General features: G+C 42.9%; 1 protein-coding gene and 1 long non-coding RNA gene across 3 annotated transcripts in view; one reads left to right on the forward strand and one right to left on the reverse strand.

Annotated features, from left to right (window-relative positions):
- The window catches only part of EGFR (epidermal growth factor receptor), a 145,525-nt gene that overhangs the window by 107,277 nt on the left and 14,057 nt on the right, over nucleotides 1–24,191 (forward strand). For both annotated transcript variants that reach the window (XM_081165094.1, XM_081165095.1), the window contains exons 8-20: nucleotides 381–497; nucleotides 1,373–1,499; nucleotides 1,591–1,664; nucleotides 4,414–4,504; nucleotides 6,600–6,799; nucleotides 7,724–7,856; nucleotides 11,582–11,681; nucleotides 12,874–13,031; nucleotides 17,872–17,907; nucleotides 18,652–18,793; nucleotides 19,431–19,553; nucleotides 20,634–20,732; nucleotides 23,705–23,890. In XM_081165094.1, coding sequence (XP_081021220.1) covers nucleotides 381–497; nucleotides 1,373–1,499; nucleotides 1,591–1,664; nucleotides 4,414–4,504; nucleotides 6,600–6,799; nucleotides 7,724–7,856; nucleotides 11,582–11,681; nucleotides 12,874–13,031; nucleotides 17,872–17,907; nucleotides 18,652–18,793; nucleotides 19,431–19,553; nucleotides 20,634–20,732; nucleotides 23,705–23,890 — 1,586 coding nt within the window. The remainder of the gene's footprint in view (nucleotides 1–380; nucleotides 498–1,372; nucleotides 1,500–1,590; nucleotides 1,665–4,413; nucleotides 4,505–6,599; nucleotides 6,800–7,723; nucleotides 7,857–11,581; nucleotides 11,682–12,873; nucleotides 13,032–17,871; nucleotides 17,908–18,651; nucleotides 18,794–19,430; nucleotides 19,554–20,633; nucleotides 20,733–23,704; nucleotides 23,891–24,191) is intronic.
- LOC308570432 overlaps nucleotides 13,045–24,191 on the reverse strand; it is a 175,216-nt gene continuing 164,069 nt past the window's right edge. Inside the window, exon 3 of the long non-coding RNA XR_014001175.1 lies at nucleotides 13,045–14,005. This is a non-coding gene — a long non-coding RNA (uncharacterized lncRNA). The remainder of the gene's footprint in view (nucleotides 14,006–24,191) is intronic.

Here is a 24,191-nt window from a genome sequence, read left to right on the forward strand (position 1 = left end):
TGCTTCTTCAGGAATTCTGTTTCTGCGAGTTGCAGTATGAAGTGACCTGATCCACACCACCAAAACTAATATGTGGATTAGAACATAATTATCCTTCATATTTTGCAATACAGTTCTTGGCTTAAGAAATTATATAAATGCATGTAAAATGTGCATTTTAGGGTAAAAAGAATTTAGAAATACATATATTGAGATAAATTATGTATTAAAATATGCATTGTGATAAAATACATAAAACATCCTTAAATACATTGTTTTGTGTGGGGTTTTTTTAACAATTCACAGATTAATGCAGAGACAGGATGGAATGGTCTTGGGAACAAATTCATGCAAAACTGACACAGACTGATCCATCCATTCTTACTCCCTGTCTTTTCTAGATAACTATGTTGTAACAGACCATGGTTCATGCGTCCGGTCGTGTCCTCCAGACTCTACAGAAGTGGAACAGAATGGCATTCGGAAGTGTAAAAAATGTGATGGCCCCTGTAGCAAAGGTATGAAAACTAGAGAATCACTGTGTGTGATGCAGGTGAATATAAAGCCCTAATGTTGACTGACTTTTGTAGTACTACAGTAGTAATCTCAAACAGTAATAATGATGAAGTAAGTCTTGGATGAGATTACAGTTCAACAAATGCAGTAGAAATTCTTATCAAAACTGAAAAGTGCCATTTATCAAACCCTGGTCACAGCACAAGGTTTTTCGGGGAAAGGTAAATCATGAACCTGAACAACATGCTAGGTCAAACCATGGCTTAGCTCAGCTCCACACACTAAAATGACTGGGAAGGAGGAAAACAGCCACAATCTCATCTCCAGGAGCTCACATGTTTGCTCATTCATGGTTTGAGCTTAGAGTGGTAGGTAAATCCTTAAAAGGTATAAGCATAAGAGGCAGTGGTGAATGGAGTCTGAAATGCTTAACCAAAGGATAATTGTTATTCTGTTATTTAAAGCTCACGGTTTGGCTTGGAGAGTTAAACAATGAGTCTGGGTTCAGACACATGTGAAACCAAACAATGAAACACAAACAGCAGAATGACCAGGGGGAATAAAGAGACTGTTGTCTCCTCTCTGGGAGCCTGTACATTTGTGCTAAGCCACGGTTTGGCTTAAATATATTTCTGTTCTATATTGTTTCCATGTGTCTGAGTCTTCTTATGCTTTTATGTTGTGCAGATATGATTGATGTATTAAATAAAGCAAAAACAAAATGACTTGAGACCAAGTTCATTTGTTACATATCGATTTATTCCCCTTTGCCCTCCAGGACTGACAAGTGCGGAAGCTTGTTGCTGGTGTGTATATTGATCTTACTGATACCTGAAGCCCCCATTGAGCCCTAACATTTATTTTTCCTTTTTAACAGTGTGCAACGGGATCGGAACAGGTGATTTTAAAGGTGTTATTGCCGTTAATGCATCCAATATTGACTATTTCACAAATTGCACTACAATCAATGGAGACCTTGTATTTCTGAAAGTATCATTTTCAGGGTAAGTTGTTGTTGTGTCTAATGTGGAGCAGAGAAATGTGGCTTATCTATTTGCTCAGTCACTGAAGGTTCTGTTATTCTCTGTCTTCTAGTGATTCATACACAAGGACACCCCCTTTGGACCCAAAGAAGCTGGATATCTTTAAAACTGTTAAAGAAATCACAGGTTAGTGATATCAAGTGGTTTAAAAGCCTCATCTCTCAGATTAGAAACTGACTGAGATTGTAGGAGACAAGCATCCACTGTTAAGAAGTAGACTTTTTAATTCCAACCTATACAAATAAAATCAGTTGTGCATAGACTACAGACCATGTTTTGCATTTACATTTATATAAGTTGGACTAGCACTTGGTCCCAAAGGAGCCATTTAATGCTGTTTGACACCAGAAGCAATAGAACCAAAACATTTTTACACCTGGAGTTCTCACACTTTGTAGCAATGCTTCTCCCTAAGTGAACAGAAAACATTTTGAACTTCTGCAGATGCAGTGTCAAGATGGGAGTTGGGAGCAAGTCAGCAATAACTCAGAAAAAGTCAGTGAAGTTTACTCTTTATTCATGGAAACCAAAACAGCTCAGGCCTAGTGATCACAGCAACTCTTCCCTGTAGGTCTTGCCCCAATGAGGCAGTTGCAAAGGCTGAAGGTTCCCTGCCTTTCTAAGACTCCTCCTTCCCAAGCAATCTAAGGCTCCATCGTCTTATCTCTCTTGCTGTGCCCTCTTCATTCATCTCTGTTCTGGGAGACCAGAGGAGAGGGGAGCTGCTCACAGCAGGAGGGGGAGACTTCTTCAGCAGCCTGCCTGATCTCCTCTTCTTGGCCCAGCTCCTCTCCAGCCTTCACTTCTGCCTCTAACTCTGGACTGTTCTCTGCCACAGTATTGTAGTAACAAAAAAACCCCTGCCTAACACTGCTTTCATATTTCCTTCAACACCTCCCCTGCCCCATCCCATCAGAGGAGGAAGGGCTCTCTTTCCTTCCCCGCTTCTCCCCCTCGAAATCCTTTGTCTCTCAGCCAGCCTTACTCAGCGTGCAAGGAGTTGCTGGTGCCAGCACTGGTCCAGCCAAAAGGCTTAGAGCACGGCTGAGGCGAGGGTGGGGAGGCAAGTGAGGAGGCTGTGGCACTGAGACCACCTGAAAGTGACCCAAGGCTCACTGATGGGGCCCAACCCCCTGTTTTAGAAACATCAAGCTACCAGTCACTTGTTCTGATCATAGAGGTTGAGCGTGAATTGTGTGTGAGAGAGCAGGCAAGGACTCCCCCACAGTCTCATGATTAGGGCATGTTCTGGTATGCTATTTCTATGGTGTGACAACATATTTTCCTTGCTTTCATGTTAGCCTCAATATTTTGTGGGTGAATAATGCAAAGACAGCCAGATGTAACAGTTCTTGATTATTGTACATTTCAAAATGAAATAAAAACATTCATTACAGAAACAGGAAGGCCAAATCACTTTTGTGACTGATGGGGAGAATACATCTGGCACACGTGTTACCCCTGGAGGGGCTTTCAATCCGGTGGAGAAGAGGAGTGGATTTCCCTGCTGCAGCTCTTCTGGTTTCCACTCTGTTGTGAATGGCCCCCCAGCTCCCTGGAGCTGATTTGTAGGGGACACTGGGGACTGCAGAAGGGAGGGGGAGTTAGAAAAAAAAACCCTTCTCCTCCTCTTCCATTAGTGGATGCATCTGCTGGATCAAAAGCCCTTCTGTAAGCGCAGGAACACCAACTGGAGTCTACCCAGTGATGATAATGATTATTTAAAACAAATATTCTCTGGATAATGATGAAGCTGACGATGATTTATTTGTACCCCCACCCAACTGACTGGGTTCCCTCAGCCACTCTGAATGAAACATCTCAATAGAAGGCTGCCTTCAGATGTCTCCAGAAAGCTGTCTAGCTGTTTATCTCTTTGACATCTATAGAATGGTAGTTGTTCACACAACAGCCTCGTAGCAACTCAGAACAGAAGTCCCTCTTACTGTATTATGGTCATACCTGACATTTTTTGAAAATTCAGAAAAGGATTACTTACTCCATCCCTTTCACTACTTGCCCTAGGATGCAAGTTAAAAGCAAAGGAAATCAGGAAATCTGTTTAACAAGTTGCCTCAAGAGTTTGCTGCATTGCTCTAGCAAGCTTAGCTATTGGAGGCCTAATTGTCAGTAATATGGTCCTGGTTCATACACTCACAGTGTTCTCATTTGCATGGAGAAGGCAAGTCATGACCCCTGTGCACAACATCTATTATGGAGTGCATGGTCCATATTTGGCCAAAATGTTTGATGGCCTGATCTTGCTCATGGCATGGGGGGAGTAACTTAATGCATTTCATTTCAATGTTTTAGGTCTGTGTGCACCCCTATTCTTTCTGGGCACAGCTCAGTATTACAAGTTGTCCAGACTAATGTGTTACAGGCCTGCTTCATTTGTCACTTTCTCATTTGTCAGGTGGACTGAAAGACAGCTCAAAATGCTTGATGTTTTGAGAGCTCTTTCCAGAACACAAAGCCTGGGCAGCTGGGAAGCCTAATAGAGTGGTAGCTGCATTAAGCATTACTGTAGTGCACTTTCTGCATTTTTGAAGAGGCATTCACTAGCCTGTGAAATAGTTTATCTTTATGCCACCAGCAAAAGTTACTAGTTTCCAACAGAATTTGCTAAGGGAAGTAAAATTTCTGTGGTGTCTAACACAGCTCAGGTTTATAGACTCCAGCTTTTGTGATACTTAGCTGCCTTGGTGGCCTGCATGTAAACTGTTTACAAAGCAGTGTTAAAAATAGCTCCATGCTGAAGCTCCTTGAAATGTTCTTCGTTTTGATGTCCACATAAAAGTATGAAAGGAGCAAAGTCATTCTTGGTTGACAAAAATACTTTGTAAATGTGTTTATGCTATTGGTCTTCTTTCAGGATTCTTGTTGATCCAGGTTTGGCCACAAAATTTCAAAGATTTGAGTGCTTTTGAAAATCTGGAGGTTATACGAGGCAGAACAAAACAATTGTAAGTACAGCCATGTGCCAAAAATGCTTGTGTACTTGGGCTTGTTTGTAAAAAAAATGGCTAGAGGATTGGTCAAGACCGACAGCCAGATTGCAGGCTGCAATTCATGTGGGATAGGGACCAGCCACACTGCCACTGTTTTCTTCTATTTGCTTAAGGTTCCACTGGGGAGGGGGACATTATCATTGTTTAATTAACACATCTCTGTTTCTTCTAATATTCTTCCATCCAAATTACCGATCAAATAAGTATCTGCTTATCTTTAGCAGCTCTGCAGTATCTGTTTTTACCACTGTATTCCATTAATTGGACTCATTTTAATTTTTTGTTTGTTGGTTTATTTGTTTGTTTTTAGAGAATGAAGCAGAGGAAGGAGGCCATATGAATTTTCCTTAAGCATTATGTCAGAATAGCTAAACCAGAATTGAAGATTTGCAGTAAACCAGGCTGTGAAACTATCGTTTGACGCGGGTTTATGGTTATTTATGTTTAACAAGCCATTTTAAAGTCTATTTTCCATGCTTCTCCAGTACTCTGCTTGCAAGATGATAAGAAGCAGGGGCACCATCTGGGGTGGTGGTGGGCTGAGCCCCTCTCCCAAAATAATCAAGGAGGGGATCCCTCAATATTCCGCAGTCTACTGGGTCCTGTTGGGGCTTTCTCCAGCTAGTGGAAGGCTGCACTGGCTTGCATGGTGTCAGGAAACGCCACAGGGATCAGCGTGTCTGGTGTGAGGTCGCACCACCTGTGTAGCATCTCCCAATGCTGCAGGGACCAGCATGGCCTAACAGAAGGCTGCACCAACCTGCACAGCATTTGGAGATGTGTGTCCTGTCACACGTGTGGTGTCACATGCATGCTGGCCACCTTCAATCTTGGAGCAACCCGGCGCCTGTGACAAGAAGGTCTTATTAGTGTTCCCCTGTAGTTGTGACCTGCATAACCTGCAAGCTGACCACAACCTACCATCCACACATTGTGGACTGTCAAGTATTTAACAACCCCAGGCTGTTTCTAGTAGCAATAGATAAACTTAATTTAACTGATTGTGGACTGCTGTACATTGATCAGATACATGGTTCCTGCTCACAGCTTCTGAGGAAGCTAAGCTATAGTTTGTGGCAAGCTAAGCCATAGTTTCATGCTTCATTTAGGATCTTGCCCAGAATTAAGGCAACAAAACAATTAGTAATATCTGTGGTTACTCGTTATGTCTGCACTGGATGAAGAACTAGAGGAGCACACATTGGGTGTGCATTAGGCCTGGGCGATGTACGATACCTTGCCCAGGACCGCTTTGAGGGCCAGAGCATGATGGCACCTTCACCTGGCGGTATATCCTGGGTGGGGCTTGCCTGCCGCTGACTCCCTCTGCCACCAGTACCTGACATGTGGAGGGAGGAACAAGCGATACATCGCAGTGTTGAAAAGCTGACAGTGCCCAGCCCTAGTGTGCATGTGTGTTAGAAGCTGATACTGCACTGCAAGTTGCAGCTAAGAATGGTGTCCAAATCTGAAAAGCATGGATTGCATGTCAATAATGTTACCAAACTGTCTCAGATTTTCTCTGTTACCTCAAATTAGCCATGTAGTTCAGAAGTTTCCCTAATGTGCCCTCCCAAACTTCTCCGTCTCCCAGGCCACACCCCCTCTGTCCAGGCCATCCCCCTCGCTGGCCCTGCTTTGCACGCTCCTTGAGTGTTCTTGCCTGACTGGAATATTTCTTTGAACTCTGATGATGCCTTTCACTTCCCTGGATGGAGGAGGGAGTGACGTCTTTGTGTGTAGAAACCAGCCTCCTGTAGAAAGCTAAAACTTCTCTTAATAGTTCTGTCCACTTTTCCCTCTGGCCTTGCCCACCCGACCCAAGTCTCCCCAGAAGAGAATGTGGATCTCAGGCTGGAAAAGCCTCCTTATTCAGATTATTTTTTATGCTAGAGAACTTAAATTAAAACATACTTGTTTATTTCATATGATTTATTTCAAAGCTTCTTTCTAGTACCAGAAAATCAAAAGAAGAATGAGTTTAGAAAAGCTGCATTTTTCATTTCTCCCCTCCTTTTTTTTGAAACCATACTCTTTTTTTCTGTTTTAGGGGCCAATATGCTCTTGCTATCACTGGCCTGAACATAACATCTCTGGGATTGCGCAGTCTGAAGGAAGTAAGCGATGGAGATGTTGCCATTTTAAGAAACAACCACCTCTGCTTCGGTAACACAGTGGACTGGAATAAACTTTTTGTAACAAAAGATCAGAGCACAAAAATAATTAGAAACAGAGATGAAAATGAATGTGGTGAGTTACTAGGGGCCACTTACCCAGTTCAAATTACCTGTAAATTTCAGAGAGACTTCTGCCCATGGTTGCAGTTAATCACCTTTTTAAAACGTTGTTGGTTTTGCATTTGTCTATATCCCCATAAGCATGCATTATTGGAGGCCTCAATCCCTAAGCTGCATATCAGGCACAGTTGCGCATAAGGACTGCCTGTGTGAACCTTCCTGTATCCTTCAGAGGCCCTATTTGATGCTCCTACTTTCAAAGTTTAGGAGGGTTACAACCAGGGGCGGAGGGAGAGTGCCAGCAGTCAGCAGGTCAGGCACTGGCTGAGGGTTCCAGGGTTGAGAAGGTCCCTTCCCGCACTCCTTAGGAGCCAAACTCTGTTCCCATTTGCAGTGGTCGCCTAGAAGCCCATTTCCTTGTTGCTCTGCTCTGAGAAACAGTTGAGGAGGTCCCTCTTCCCACACCCTGGCCAAAGCAGCAGGGCATGTTAATTTTTTCAACTTTCAAATTCCAAAATGAGGGGTGCTAAAAAGTTGTAAATAAATAATGACGTAGTGTAATATGTCAGGTGTTGTAATATGTTGAAGTGGTATTTACCTAATTTTAAGACCTGCTAAAGAGCAGATTGTTGTTGTTCTGTCTTGATAACAACATAACAAACCATGGAATTCAAAGAGGGTGTACTTTCTTTTTCCCATGACTGTACATGTAAAAGGGGAGGGTGTTGTGGAGATCAGGGGCCTGAGAAGGCTTCTGGGTACCACAATCTAGGATGGAGGCAATACAAATAGATCCTAACCTGAATTCTAGCAATTCATTTAACTGAGTATCAGTGGAAACTGAATCATGTCCTTGATGCTTATCCTCTCCTGTGACTTTGACACCATCTTTTGAGATTTATTTAATGTTTAATTTTTAATTTATTTTGTCTGTTAGCTGCTGCAACAGAAATTTGTCATCCCCTCTGCTCAGATGAAGGCTGCTGGGGCCCGGGGCCCTTGCAGTGCTTTTCTTGCCGTTATTTTATTCGCCAACGGGAGTGTGTAAAAGAGTGTAACATTGTGCAAGGGTAAGCTAAGCGTTTCCTCCATTCTATTTAAATAAGATACTCAAATCTTAATCCTCTATATGTTAGCTTTCATGTGTGCCTGGACTCTGCATTTTGCTGAACCACAGAGAAGGATGGAGACGGGGAGTTATTCTGCAGGAGTTGCATATAACTTAGCAATCAACACAGGTAACTAAGAATAACAGAAGTTATAAGGACTATGGATCGAATATACTAGTGCCAATTATTTTGCTGGCACTGGCTGAGGAGAAAAACAGGAAAATCAGTTATATCTAGTTTGTCAGGTGCAAAGGTCCCATGGATGCATAGAAATTCAATCCCAGCTAATGATTGTGATCCTGAGGCAAGAAGAACATGTTGTTTTTCTCTGATGTCAACTATGCAATATTGACTCCTCCACATGCTTCCCATAGAAAATATTTTTCTTGCTATTCCTTCTACTATGTCTTTCCGAAATTCTTTGGCTAGTTTAAAACAAAATGAAACAAAAACCCAGCATATACATAATGTAAACTTTTTGAAATACTTCATCTTTCAGCAGATGTTACCTTTTTATAAGTAAAATTCCTCCAGGTAATGCTTTGACCCACATGGCAAATTTGGTCTTTTCACATCAAATTATGATCAGACACAGTTTAATTAGTGATAGAGTTACCTAGCATGTAATAGTTGAACCATCTGTTCTCAATTTTTGTATTTTAATGATTCACTGGAAATTTCAGAGAAGCTTTGAATTTAAGTATCAGCTGATTAACCAATGTAATTCAGTCCCTTGTTTAAAAATTGCATTGTGATTCCTCTGGGTTTGCCTGCATCTCCAGCCCACAGGATGTAATTGTGGCAAGGTATGAGGTTCACGTTACACTCATGTGCCCCCATGTGTAGCATCTTCAAATGTTAACTGAAAATGATGCTTATAAATAACTGTGTGACTAGAGTCCACTCAGATACAACAAGTTATACCTGCACAGGCATTTACTAGATGAAGGACATGTGTGAAAGACTGAAAAGCTTTACATGTTGTAGGTGTAGAGCATGACTGAAGCTCATGTCTGCACCTCATTGCATACACAGTTGGCCTGCAGGACCTGAGCGACAGAAGCATAGCTCTGTGGTGGAGCTTGGTTGGTTGGGAGACAATGCTGAGAGCGCCTGTGGGGCTGAAGTCGAACTAGAACATATAGTAGAGCAAAAGGGTCCCAGTTCAGCCCATGGCACCATCCAGTTAAAGGTATAGCAGGTGGTGGGAATGGCCTCTGCCTCTGGAGAGCTGCTGCCAGCTGCATTCGACAGTACTGGGCAGCATGGACAAATGGTCTGCCGCAGCAGAAGGCATCTTCCTGTGCCTCACCAAGCCAAACTCAACCAAGCAGCCCTCTCTTGCGACCTGCCAGGGGCCTGTTTCTCCAGCCCAAGAGAAGTAACATAAATGGGGATGAATGACTCCATGCTGCTGCTCATCTTTTCCCTAAGCTTAATAGCAGCACGCAGGGCCATTTCTCCCCCTGGAGATCTGCTTATGCTGCTCAGCTGAGTGTGGAGTACTTGGGAGTGTTGAGAAGGAGGCTGGACTACAGAGCAGAGACATGGCGCCATATCCTCCATTGGTGGAGGATATCACAACCTCTTGCAGGAGCAAGTTTCATCATTTAACTATGTACTACATGAAGAAGTGCTATGCTCTAGCCCAGGGGCTGTCAGCCTGGTCCCTGCCGCCCACTAGTGGGCGTTTCAGGATTCTAGGTGGGCGGTAGGGGGTTCTATGGCACAAGCTGAATCCTCCTTCCATTGAGCACTGGTGGGCGGTAAGGAACTTCCACCATCAAGAAAGATGCATTAGTGGACGGTAGGTATAAAAAGGTTGACTACCCCTGCTCTAGTGCTAGGTTTCTTTGTCTATGTTCTCCAAGCCATGCATAAGTTTATAAACTTCTATCATGTCACTTCTTACTTGCCTTTTCTCTAACTAAAAAGTCCCAAATGCTGCAACCCCTTGGTCCTTTTGTTTACCCTTTTCTGAACCTTTTCCAACTCCACAATGTCCTTTTTTTTCAGGTGTGACAACCTAAATGTATCCAGGAATGTATCCAGCATTCCAAATGCAGTTGCACCCTAGATATTGGCAGTTTTATTTTCTGTTCTTCTAATGATCTCTAGCATAGAATCTGCCTTTTTCACTGCTACCATACACTGGGTTGACATCTTGATTGAGCTGTCTACTATGACCCCAAGGTCCTATTCCTGGTCAGTCACCAGCATTTCAGATGATCTGAGCATATATATAAATTTAAGGGGTTTTTGCACCAACATGTAGCTCTTTGCACTTGTTTACATTGAAATGCATTTGCCATTTTACCAAACATTAGCTCATTTAGAAGAGGTCCTTTTGGAGCTCTTCACAATCTCTTTTTATGTTAAGAACCCTGAACAATTTAGTATCATCTGCAAACTTCATCACCTCACTGCTCACCCCTGTGTGTTGTGGACCATGTGAGATTAGCCACATGCATATGGCACACTTCTAAACAGATGTAGGAAAAAGCCATGTTTCTTGGATCCTATGCATATACTAACTGGAGAATGTTCCCAAACAATGTAGTAAATGCCGTTGAGATATTCACATTCCCCAAGGCCTGTTGTGCATGATGTTGGAACCATGGGATGGAAAGCCAGCTGGACAGGCCCCAGCCAGAGCACCTCCCTTCTCAGCCTTGCCGCTGCGGAGACCCCTCAGTCATGCTCCTCTAACGTGCGTCCGCCAGAGCACACATTACTCTGCAGAGTAAACACACAACAGATCTGGCTTGAGGTGTGGATACTAGACTACGTTTATTGTACATAAATCAGGACAAAGAAAACATAGCTTCTCTCCTTGTCGTTCTTCTCGGAGAGAGAGAACACAAAAGCAATACAGAGTGGATGTTCCGCTCACAAAACTCCAACAATCTCTGCTGGAATGTAAACAGACATGTGACATGTAACAATCCCACACATCTGCAGCAAGGGAGGAATGGAATTCCCAACACATAATGGTTAGAGAATGTCCACAATTGGGATATCATGCATATTAACCAGGAAATTTGCACATTCTCCATGAGGCCTGTACACAATGCCCATTTGTTATGCAAATTGACCACTAAACTTAAATTCCCCCTAACATGGGGGGGAGGAATACACCTTGGTATCTTGCTATCACACATAGCTGGAGGAGTTGGCTACACCACAGAACTCCAGGATTGCCAGAAAGAAACTGCAGAGTGCTGGAGAAATGTGTAGCTGGCACATCACTGGAAGGAGGCTTTGTCAGCGGGGGTGGGGGGTGTCTGTAGTGCTCACTGCTACTATGATGCTTTTGGGCATCATAGGTATTTCACAGCCACTCCTCAGTCTGACGGGTTACATGATTGGAATTTCCTCCCAGGTATTAAGCTTGAATAATCCACTACCTTAGCACTGTCACCTCCCTGGTCTTTGAAGCTAATGGGATTGTCTGTTTGGGTCTGGGTTGTTAATGTTGGAGTGATGGAGTGTCTTAGCAAGATTTTGGAAGTGACAGAACAGGCTTGTTATAGTGTTGCTTCTTCCAGTGCTATAATATAGTCCTTCTGCCCTCCTTTATTTATGTGCATCAACCCCGACAAAATACTACATTAATGTTTCAGCACTCGGAAACTTGGAGTAATATCTTGCTGTTAAAGTTATATTCACTTTTCTATCCATTTCAGGAATCCTCGGGAGTTTGTAAGAGAGCTTGAGTGTCTTCAATGCCATCCAGAATGCCTGGTGCAAAATTCAACTGAATTCAACGCAACTTGCACAGGACCTGTAAGTGCATATTATCTTGCAATCTTATTCTCAACAATACTTTAATGTTCAGTTGCCCCAATTCCTAAACCATGGTGGACTCAGATCTGTGCAATGCAACAGAGGGTGCAGGTAAATCTGCTTGGTGGGTGGAGGGACTGAGAGCTCATGTAGGTAGGAGAAAGCTATTCCTAGCCAAGCCCAGGGTATGTTTGCCTAAGTGATGCATAAGTCATTTGCACATACGGGCTCCCCTGTCCATGTGCAGAGCAGTTCCCTCCACTGAAATAAAGGCAGAATCATTTTCATGTTGGATCTCCTACATCCATAAGCAATTGCTAGTTTGGGTGAAGGGAAGTATGGAAGTTTTGTATTGGGGGGAGGACAATAGCTGTGATAATGATGGGCAATTAATCACTGCAAAATAGGGGGGAACCACAATTTTAATCTTTAGTGAGAATTCAGTTTTTGGCACCATAGTGTTACATCAGTGTTACATTTTACATAAAATATCCCAACTCTGCTCCTGCATATCCAAAAAGGTACATGCAACATTACTCCCCACAGCTAACATTCCTGAAGGACACTCAACTTGCCTCTTAAGGGGTTGCCCTATCTCCAGCACTGATGTGTGCCATTGGTGTCCCCACTCAATGCACAGTCAGCATTGGTCTAAAGGAAGCATACTCGTGCATGGCTCTTTCCACAGGAATGGGAATCCTGATCACTCAGGGTTCCTGTCCCCATGAAGGAAGCCCTATGAAAGTGCACCCCTACGTTTGTATGCCCCCCTCCCCCGCTTTCTGGCTGACGTCATATGTGCTTTGGCTGGCTAGGGCTGGTGCATGCATCTTAACAACAAGACCAACTGACTCATTCTTGAGATCCCCTTCACATTCACATGGCCCTAAGTGGTAACCGTCAGGTGGGTGGTGCTGTTGACGAAGGAGGAAGGAGCAGAGAAGGTGGGTGGAGATTTATTTGGAGCAACACCATTCCTCCAAGAGGCTGTGTTTCTAAGCCTCTCTCTGTAAATATTGAATAAACAACATTGGCAAGAACTTTCCTTGTCGTATCCATTCCTGGCAACCTACCGTGGGGGGTTGGATCCTCTGACGCCTGACATTTACTAACCTTTATGCCATTCCATTAGTGCACTTCTCAGCTCATGAACAAAAGTATTTTATATCCCAATTTCTTACTTCTTACGCAGGGTCCAGGCAATTGTCTGAAGTGTGCCCATGTAAAAGATGGTCCTCATTGCGTTAAGTCATGCCCTGCTGGTATTTTGGGTGAAAATGATACCATTGTCTGGAAATATGCAGATGAAAATTCAGTGTGTCAACTATGTCATCCAAACTGTGTTCGCGGGTGAGTAGAAACACTTTATTTCAAAGCAAATTGAAGTGATAAGCATTTTAATTTGTGAATCTTAACTGTGTAAACAAAAATACTAGAAAATTAACTTACAAGCATGAAAGCAAGATGCAATCAAAACTAAACAGAACTGCTACATTCTAAAGATTTGGAAGTGATTTTGGTGTTTTAGGTTTTAAAAAATTGATTTAATACATGGGGGCATATCAAATCTTAAAAAAGATTAGTAGTTGAAAGTGGAACTGCTGAAGCTGTTGTGTCTGGTATACAGAAAAATATGTAATGTTGTCATGTTGAAATCCAATTATTTTAACTGATGTCATTAAGGTTCAACTTGCATATTTCCCCCCATGAGCCAAGTTTCAGCTTGGGGGATGAGATTATAATCAAGATATGAAGGGAAAGGTTAAAAAAAAAAAAAACACCTTTCCCAATGCCATAGCCTTGTTTGATTTGGGTCCCACCCTGAGTGCTCCTTGGAATGACAGATCCTGAAGCTGAGACTCCAATACTTTGGCCACCTCATGAGAAGAGAAGACTCCCTGGAAAAGACCCTGATGTTGGGAAAGATGGAGGGCACAAGGAGAAGGAGACGACAGAGGACGAGATGGTGGGACAGTGTTCTCGAAGCTACCAGCATGAGTTTGACCAAACTGCAGGAGGCAGTGGAAGACAGGAGTGCCTGGCGTGCTCTGGTCCAGGGGGTCACGAAGAGGCGGACTCGACTAAATGACTAAACAACAACTTACAGCTTGTTAACACTTCTAAAAGACTGAGACATTATAATGGTTCACACTTAGTTTTATGTGGGCAGCCCCAAAGAAGGCCCAGTTTTAAGAACCTCCTGGATTAGAACCGTACTGACACCTGGTGGATAATTAATATATTGTGTTTAGGGACTTCCTTATGGTACAACAGGATTGTCTAAACGATGGGTCAGCAAACTTTTTCAGCAGGGGGCCAGTCCACTGTCCCTCAGACCTTGTGGGGGGCCGGACTACATTGGGGGTTGTGAACAAATTCCTATGCCCCACAAATAACCCAGAGATGCATTTTAAATAAAAGGACACATTCTACTCATGTAAAAACACGCTGATTCCCGGACTGTCCATGGGCCGGATTTAGAAGGCGATTGGGCCGGATCCGGCCCCCAGGCCTTAGTTTGCCTACCCATGGCGTAAACAGATCTTTAAAAGGGATACGTGCACTCAGTGCTTTTTTGGTTGAAAAATAAATGCGGTGCCAATACCCATGTAATGATAGAAGTGCTGTGGGTGCCAGCACAAAATGGCTGCCATGGGCAACAAAAAAGGAGGTCTGGTACTCGGTACCTGTGAGTACTGCCACAAAAAAGTCCTGAGTGCACTGAAGCCACAGCCTCATGTAAGGGATATTCTATTTTGTTTTAGAGAATATATATGCAGAAAACTTCTGTCAGGTTAAGTCTTGTGACTTCCACCTAAAGAACTGGAGGGCAGCTGAGAAAGACGCAGCCGGCGTGCACCTTCCCCTGCAACCCAGAGCTGCTCTTCCGCTGCTTGCAGAGAGGGCGCCGTGGGCTGTGGCCTGCTTCTCACAGCAGCCTCCTCCCATTGGGGCAGCTGAGAAGGAGGGAACAAGCCTGCACCCTGGCTCCTGCAAGCAGCGTCATAGCGCTGGGTTCACAGGGGCCAGGGCGCAGGCCTGTTGCATCCATCTCAGCTGCCCCCCAATTGTAGAGTGCCATGAGAAGGATGCAGCAGCCCATAGTGCCCTCCCAGTGAACTCAGCGCTGCTCACAAAAGCAGTACTGGGCTTGCGGGGCCAGGGTGCAGGCCTTCTCACAGCACCCTGTGAGCCCCACTTTGTTTTTGCAAGTCTTTCAAAGTGGTGCTGGGCTTGCCATGAGCGTGTCCTGCTTTGCAGACATGGGTAGGGGTTGCTCTTGTGGTTTACCCCGGCCATGCCTCGCCCCCATGGTGTGCCCTGCATGTGCGCCCTCCCTGCACCTAGGCCAGTAAGACTCCATCACTGCATCTGTGCACATATTCCCAGCAGTACAGCATTACCAAAATCAACACTTTTCTTCAGTGAAAATAATACACAATGTCACTTTTAGGTGTTATCTGTGCAGGAGTGAATGTTCTGCAAGCAGCAAGCAGCTCTTGTGTGACCCAGCTACTGGTTGGGCCTGATCACAAGGACTGCAAAATGGGTAGCCTGCTAGGAATGGGTGCTGATTCCATGGGAAAGTTCTATGGATTTGGTCCCACATGGGTGGGTCATGTAATGGTTATTACTGCTCTCTGAGAGGTTTTCACAGAAAAATGACTCTCTCAGATGGCAGATAACATTTTAAAGGGGCCCCACTTTTACCTTACAAGTTCAGAGTCTATCACACATGATAAAGCAAGAGACAGTCTGATTTAATGAGTTTATATTCTAAAGTTGAATTACTGTATTCCTGGTCCCAGGAGTGACTCCTGTTGAATGGGAATAGGAAGGTGTTCAAACTTTTGGGTCATGGAAGGCCAGAGTGAAATAACAAATTCCATCTTACTGATGAAAGTGTGATTAGTAGATTGCAGAAATAACCAAACCTGCCATACTTCTGTTTGGTTCTAAAACCTACATAGGAACATAGAAGAGCCTCCTGGATCAGGCCAATGGCTCATCTAGTCCAGCGTCCTGTTCCCGCACTGGCCAGCCAGATGCCTGTGGGAAGGTAAAGGTAAAGGGACCCCTGACCATTAGGTCCAGTCGTGACCGACTCTGGGGTTGCGGCGCTCATCTCGCTTTATTGGCCGAGGGAGCCGGTGTACAGCTTCTGGGTCATGTGGCCAGCATGACTAAGCCAATTCTGGCCAACCAGAGCAGCGCACGGAAACGCCGTTTACTATCCCGCCGGAGCGATACCTATTTATCTACTTGCGCTTCATGCTTTTGAACTGCTAGGTTGGCAGGAGCAAGGACCAAGCAACGGGAGCTCACCCCGTCGCGGGGATTCGAACTGCCGACCTTCTGATCGGCAAGTCCTAGCCTCTGTGGTTTAACCCACAGCGCCACCTGCGTCCCTGCCTGTGGGAAACCTGCAAGCTAAACATGGACACAAGAGCATCTCTCCCCTCCTGTGGTTTCCAGCAGCTGGTATTCGGAAGCCTTGCTGCCTCCAAGTGTGGAGGCAGAGCAGAGCCCTCCTGGCTGGTAGCCACTGACAGCCTTCTCTTTCATGAATTTCTTCTTCCAGAATGCGGTGGCGGCTGTTGTCTTCCAGTATCAAATGTCCACAGGTTAACTGGTTAGCCATTTGCCTTGGCACCATAGCTGGAGTGTGTGCTGGTGCTTCTTCCACCTCTCCCTCGTGGTGAGGACACAAGACTCCCTCCAGTTCCATCGCTGGCTTCTTCTGGCTCTTCTAGGCACATCAAAGTTGGTACAACAGTAATAGGCGGGTAATAGGTCTATATTATCAGGAGGACAGTGGGATCAGATTGCCCACAAGGGTGTGAGGAGTGTAGTCTTGTTAACTGAGGTTGCACACCCACCATACATTTAAAACACACGCAAACAAATCCTGGGAACTGTAGTTTACCAGAGAATTGTTTTTTCTTGCTAAATTCTTGTATCAAAGTTTTTACATTAAGTATCCTGTGAGAGGTCATAAATCTAAGCAACTTGGCTGTAGATTAACTTGGAAATAGTGGGCTCAGGAAAAACATTGTTCGAATTGTTTTGGAAAATTGGCCCAAACTTACTGTGTCTGTACCAAGTGAATTAAAATGTTTGTATGTGCAGATGAAAACCCATGTTCATGATGACAGTGGATGGACTGCGTAGTTTCAAGGATTTTTATGCTGGCCTCACTTTTACAGCAAATGAGGAGAGCAAAAGAGATGTATTTCAAAGTTTCAAAGATTCAGTTTAATATTTAGCATTTCTTATCTTAGTTTCTGAATGAGCACTATAAAACTGTTCAAGAATGTTAAGAGGAGATATTTCTGGTTCTTTAAAATATGCACAACTTCTGTGGACTGTTGTCACAAAATCCCACATGTGATATATAGATTAAAGTAGAAGCTAATTTATAGAAACAGCTTCTAAATCTTGAGAAACTCTGGTATACCCACATCTCTGCTATCCATGAAACAGAACTGCATTAGCCTTTTGTGGGCAAATCCATGTTTTTTGCTCCTCCATTATAAAATCACCTTGCACGTCATAAGTCAAGTCATTAAGATTAAAGATTTTCCCTTAAACAAAAAATTATTCTGTTACACAGGGTGCACTGAATAGCCTGAGGTCTGGAATTGAGAGATATCCCTTTGTGTTAGTTCTGTCCCCAGATATTTTAAACCAATACTTTTCTACTAGCAAGAATGTTAAAAGTGAGCATTTTGTCCACTCACAGCAAAATTGCTGGTTCCTTTCATGTACTCCAGCAAACAGTTGCTTCTTTGTGATGGTCTTTGTGTGGTCTTTTTGAAGTCTGAATAAGGCACTGCTTTTTAAGAGATTGAATTTGTACCTTGAGAGGGGGGCGGGAATTGGAGGTTCTGTGCACCGTTTGAATAATGTTCTGGCAGGCTCTCTTCCCAGTATGCTTAAAACACTGAGTTAGAAGCTGTTCCTTTAGCACAATGCACCCTATTCTTTTAACAAATGCATCTGGTTCAAGGATCTTGACATTTTCCCAGGTCCTGTATTTCCTTAGCAAGCTTGTTGTCTTTATATATTTAAAAAATGTGTGCAGGGCAAAAAAATTGAAATGTCCATTGAAGAATCTAGCAGTAAACGTATTAATTCTGCTGCCTCTTCTCCATCTCTCTCTGTGTTTGTGTGTGTGGTTTTTTTACAGGTGCAAAGGACCAGGGCTTGAAGGTTGTCCTAATGGGTAAGTATTGCTAATTGTTGCTAATTAATTACATGTCTATACTGAACATAACCTGTATACACACACCCATATTTCATGGTTAAAATGTGTTTTGCTTATGGCTAAAATATAATATTGAAACACTAGAAATCTAATGACCCTCTGAATATACAACATAGATTTCCAATGTGTATATATTATGGTCCCTGGAAAGGTACAGTTTAAGCACAGCAAGTTAATATAATTTTGACTGTTCTGAAGTTTGCATTTTTTTTTCTTATTCCTCTTCATATTTCTGTTTGTTAATCAAGGCTAATATGTAATAGTCAATTGATTTTTATGTTGACTTAGGCTGACAAAGCATATATGCTGGCTGTCACAGCTCTGCATTAATGTTTATTATTAAATTTAAATACTACCCTTCATCACAAACATTTACAACATAAGAACAAGATTAAAACACAAGTAAATCATTAAACCCCCCCCCCCCCAAATAAAGAATCCCCCACCACATTACAAGGCTGTAGAATATTAATCTGCCCAACGCTTGGTTGAAGAGAAACGTTTTCACTTGGTGCATATAGATACAGGATGATGGCAGCAGGTGAGCTGCCCTGGAGCAGAACTAGAAGAACAATCTGGTTTTATTTTGTCCCCCTTCATTTAAAATCAAGGTTCTCAGCTTGGGATACTCAGTAGATAGTGAGTTGGCTTCCTCACCCTCCTATGAGATTAAAGATAATTTCTTCTGTTTTTGCCTTCTAGTTCTAAGATCCCCTCCATTGCAGCTGGAGTTGTTGGAGGCATCCTCTGCTTTGTCGTTATTGCATTGGGCATTGGCCTTTACCTTCGTAGGCGTCGCATTGTTAGAAAACGTACTTTGCGCAGATTGCTGCAAGAAAGAGAGGTAGGTGCAGCACATTGTTTTGTAATGTACTGCCCAAAACTGACACAAACAATGTATGCCAGGGTCTTGGAGTCTTTTGCAAATTATCAGTGCAAATAAGCAATTATTTCCTATTCATTGCATGGAATCCAGGTGTCTTCCCTCAAAGAAGCACATCGGGGGTGGGGGGAGATAACACTCTTTTAGCAGGACTCAAACAATCGCCTCTTCTTCCTAGGTAAATATGACTCTACACACGCTACTCAAGGCCCTTGTGCAATCAGTCATGGCCATGATATTATGCCATACTGTGACCCTGTTGTCCATGTTAATTCTGGACAGAACCTAGCTCATGTTCTAGCAAAACACATTGGAGCCTCCATTTCTCCATGACACTGAGATTTCATACCTGACCTTGAGACTGTAATGATGGATTTGCTTACCTTGAGCTTTAAAAACAAGGCTCGCAATCTTGTGAGTTCCTTGCCTTGTACTACATTATGTTAGTCAGGAAAATCAGGTGAAATGTATGTTTGTCACCTGTTTTGCTGTTCTCAAAAAAAAGAAAGAGGTAATCCTATCTGGGTTTTGTTTTTGTTTTTAATATAAAAAGTAGGAAGCCTGACACTTGAAACCATATTCTTTTGGTATTTGACAGCTTGTTGAACCCCTGACTCCCAGTGGGGAGGCACCAAACCAGGCACTGCTAAGGATTCTAAAGGAAACCGAATTTAAAAAAATCAAAGTTCTTGGCTCTGGAGCTTTTGGTACCGTCTTTAAGGTAAGGTCAGAAAAGGATTGAATGGTTCAGATTAATCAGTGTTCTCTCATTGTATGTTGGTAAAACATTTGCTTGTTTGGCTCAGGAGTAACGCTTCTTCACTGCACTTGCCCCTCCCTTAGTATAGCATTAAACTTTCACTGTCATAAATATATTTTTTAAGCCAGAAACTGAAAATAGGATTAGGAACAATCTTTAAACTTTGGTTTAAAAGCTAATTTTGGTTACTAGTAATTGTGGTTACACCAGTGGTACAGATTCAATTCTGCACCTAGTTAACATTAACTAAAAAGGCCTTCTCGGTAGTGGCACCCGCCCTGTGGAATGCCCTTCCACCAGATGTCAAAGAGAACAACAACTAACAGACTTTTAGAAGATATCTGAAGGCAGCCCTGTTTAGGGAAGTTGTTAATGTTTGATGCATTACTGTATTTTTATATTTTGTTGGAAGCTGCCCAGAGTGGCTAGGGAAGCCCAGCCAGATGGGAGGGGTATAAATAAATTATTATTATTATTATTATTATTATTATTATTATTATTATTATTGAGGGGGAGGAGCCTGAAAGCCCATATTACATTCCCCGTTCCCTAGCCAGAAGATGGGGCCGTTTTACATCAGATCTGGGCCATTGCTGCTGCCACTTCTCACTTTTGAGCAAGATGTTAATTAAAGCCTTTGCAAAAATCTCTACAAAAAGAGGAAGTTTTGAGCAATTTTTTAAGGATATTTGCCAAAATCTACACTTCTGACAGATTTTCCCAGACATTTCAGCGATTAGTGAATTCTGCCCAGATGCTGTTTACGAGGGCCGTATCCTAGCTATGTCTATGAAATTCCAGCCCTAAATCGAACTAGTGCATTATTCAAACCCCAGTCAGAGCATGAGAGGGTTGTGGTCTTTTCCTGCTGTATGATTCTATGATCATTTCTAGAAATTTTGTGGTATGTACTTAACCCTGAAGGGTTACCTAGCTCATTGTTGGCTTCTGCGTTCACATCCCTGTTAAAGTCTCCATATACTTTACATGCAAACTTTTGCTCTTTAGCTCTATGCTAAATTTAACCTTTTTATTTTGCAGGGGCTTTGGATTCCAGAAGGCGAGAGAGTTAAAATTCCTGTAGCAATTAAGGAATTGAGAGAGGCCACATCACCTAAAGCCAACAAAGAAATTCTTGACGTGAGTCCCCCCCCCACACACTTTTGAAGCATTGAAATATTGGTTACTGCGATTTTATAGCATGAAGACAAATATAAATTTATGTTCATCCTTAATTGGGTTTGGAGGGGAGACACTTTACATTTTCCATCAACTGCTTTTAGGAAGTAATTCTAAAGTAAGGTTGCCATATTTCAAAAAGTTTTTGGGCTAAAGTTGTTGAGCTTCCAACATGGCTTGCCTTATGTCTAGATTCCCCGGACATTTCAGCAATTTCCACCCGGACACTGCTTCTGTTTGCCATATTCCAACCATGTTCAGGAAATTCTGGACATATGGCAACCCTATTCTAAAGAGAACTGTTGCAGGCAGAGAAGGAGGTTCATGGCTAGAGATGCCCAAAGAGCTCCACCATTGTTCTACGAGAAGAGATTTGGCCCCGGTGGGGGCCAAAATGAGAAAGGCCGAGGTACTACAGGATTGTGGGGTGGGAAGAATTGGGGGAGTTGAAGATGCTGGGAATCTCAGGTGGACGTTTTTTTCTCACAAAGTGAAAGTTGCTCCCAGTACCAATCACTACATGGAAGCAGAAAAAGGTTCAGATAGTCTACTGTTGCAGAAGATAAGGCTCAGCAAAACAATTCTGGACATAGATATATACAGCTTGTAGTCAGTGATGTGGCACAGGGATGGCTGATCAGGGGGGCCATCGCCCTGGGTGCAGTTTTGGGGGGTGCATCAAGGCCTCGTCGTGAGCAGCTGTGTCCTTCTCAGTGCTCTCCAGATTTTATATTTGGTGTTGGGTTCTTTTTTAAAAAAATGTAAGTCGGTTTGAATAATAATAATAATAATAATAATAATAATAATAATAATAATAATTTGTATTCCCCCCCCCCCCCGCCGGAGCTGGGCTCAGAGCGGCTAACATCATGAGACAAATCAAATGGAGTAATCCACAAATAAATACAATAAATAATACAAACATAGATAAAACACACAGTGCTTATTTTGCTGTTGCTTCTGAAGTCCCACCTGCATGGGCCACTGTAGGAGCATTTCTGGAATGTTCTAATCCAACTAAGAAGTCCCCTTTCTGTGTTGTGTTCTAGCATGCAGCAGTTGGGCAGTGGGGATAACACCCTTTCTCGCATTTTTCCTTTTCCACTGTTACATAAACCAGCAGGATCTTCCATTAGTTCTGCTGCTTCCGAACTTTTCTGCAAGCATTAAAATCCAGTTTATTCTCCAGCCACTGCTCATAATGACTTTATTAGGATAAGAGCTAATTCAGGAGATTTACCATCAAATACCACACATACTTGCAGCAGGTCATGGCGTACCTCAGAGATTTCCAAGATAAAGTGTAAAAACAAGAGCTTTGCTGTAATTTCTCAAAGCATTTTAAAGAACAGATGACTGCACAATGGCTTCATTATTCTTTCTTTGAGGGCTGGCATCTGTTTCACTTGGCGGTATCAAATTTAATAGGCTCTGTCAAATTCTGGAACAGCTCCATATTCTGTGTGGCCAACATATACACACATCCCATACAATTAAATTCCCAGTTTAGTAGACTGCAGGTCAACTTTTGCAGAAGGGTGAGTGGGACTTTAGCACAGTTTGGGGAATATTGACTTAACTAAAAAAATTAATACAGCATGTATCTGACATAACAGGAAGCAGAGGAAGAAGCAAATTTGGTTCACCATTCTGATTCAGCTACAGTAAATGGCAGTATCACAAGTCTTTAAACTTTCCTCGAAATAACTTTTTACAAAGTTTTGTTAATATAAGTATGTGTTACACACACTACATTTTACACACATTTGTTTATATTCCCAGTCCCCAGAACTCAGGGTGTAGTGTGTACCATCAACAACAACCACATAAGAAAAGTTGGAGCTGCAGCAGATACTACGATTGCCAAGAGAAGCTTCTGAAAACTGACTCCACATAGTGAATAATCTCTGCCACATGCAGAGGATGAGTGCTGGATTAAACCCTGTGGAGCCCCCCCCCCCCCCGGGCAGTCAAAATCTCAGGGTGGCCCTTGTGCGCACACTGTAGTGGAATAACACTGAACTAAGAAAGCTTGAGTATTGTTTTGATTCACTGTTGTGGGGCCCCTAAAAGGTGTAGGGCCCATAGGCTGGTGCCTACTCTGCCTATTTGGTAATCCAGCACTGCAGAGAATGGTTATCCAATGTTCGTTAAGCTCAGTGCTTTTTTTCCTAAAAAATGTTTAGGGGAACTACTACTACTACTACTGCTACTACTACTACTACTACTAATAATAATAATAATAATAATAATAATTTATTCTTTATACCCTGCCCATCAGGCTGGGTTTTCCCAGCCACTTTGGGCGGCATCCAACAAAATATTAAAAATACAATAAAACATCAGATATTAAAAACTTTCCTAAACTCCCATTTTCCTACTCATATTGAAATACTGCCCTTCAATGAGGCCAAACTTAGATTCACAAAATGTTTAGTGGTATGTGTACTCCTGCTTCCCCCCAGAAAAAAGCACTGATTAAGCTTAAATCCATTGTTTTCATTGGATCTACTCTGCATATGACTTGGACTAGTTCACCATGTTCCACGATGGGGAACCTCAGTCTCAGGGCGGCAGGAAGCAGTTAGAAACCTCTGACTTTTGGATGACTGGAATGTATCCTACTGAGTTGCTCTGACCACTTTTTCTCCTGGCCCTGACCCCACTGGCATGTGGCACCCAGAAGGTTCCCCAATAAAAAATGTGACCCTCGGGCTCAAAAAGGTTCTTCTCCACCCCTCTGTATGCAGGAAGCGTTTAACTCTGAAATGTGGGGCTTTCCACTTGCACTTCGTATTTATGCAGCAGTTCTACCGCCTCATTCTTTATAACAATCTTTATATTTATTAAAATGTAGAGTCATGTACAAAGCGTGATGAACACAGCCTAATTACTTAACAATATCATTTCATGAGCTTCCTTTTCCTGATCAGGAAGCCTATGTCATGGCGAGTGTGGACAACCCCCATGTCTGCCGTTTGCTGGGAATCTGCCTCACCTCCACCGTTCAGCTCATCACGCAGCTTATGCCGTATGGCTGCCTTCTGGACTACGTTCGAGAGCACAAGGATAACATTGGATCCCAGCACCTTCTCAACTGGTGTGTGCAGATTGCAAAGGTAAGTAAACTAAGGAATTAAGTTCAACTAGCTGATATTATCCACTTTAAAGAGCTATCTGAAGCAGACAGAAGGGAATGATTACATCCACCAGGAATTCTGGATTTTTGGGAAGCTGTTTTTGAAAACTCAGCTGAATTTTAAAACTACACAACGTGGATTGGTGCTGCATATTATTTTTCAAAGTTAAAACACACACTGGGTAAGTAGTGTTAGTCTTGAAGCCAAATCTGCTTGTCTAGAAATCGTAGCAAATCCATCACACGGGCAGGAAACCAGATCCCAAAGGTGCTCTTCCACA

Source organism: Podarcis bocagei, assembly GCF_964188305.1.
Source record: "Podarcis bocagei genome assembly, chromosome: 12".
Taxonomy (NCBI): domain Eukaryota; kingdom Metazoa; phylum Chordata; class Lepidosauria; order Squamata; family Lacertidae; genus Podarcis; species Podarcis bocagei.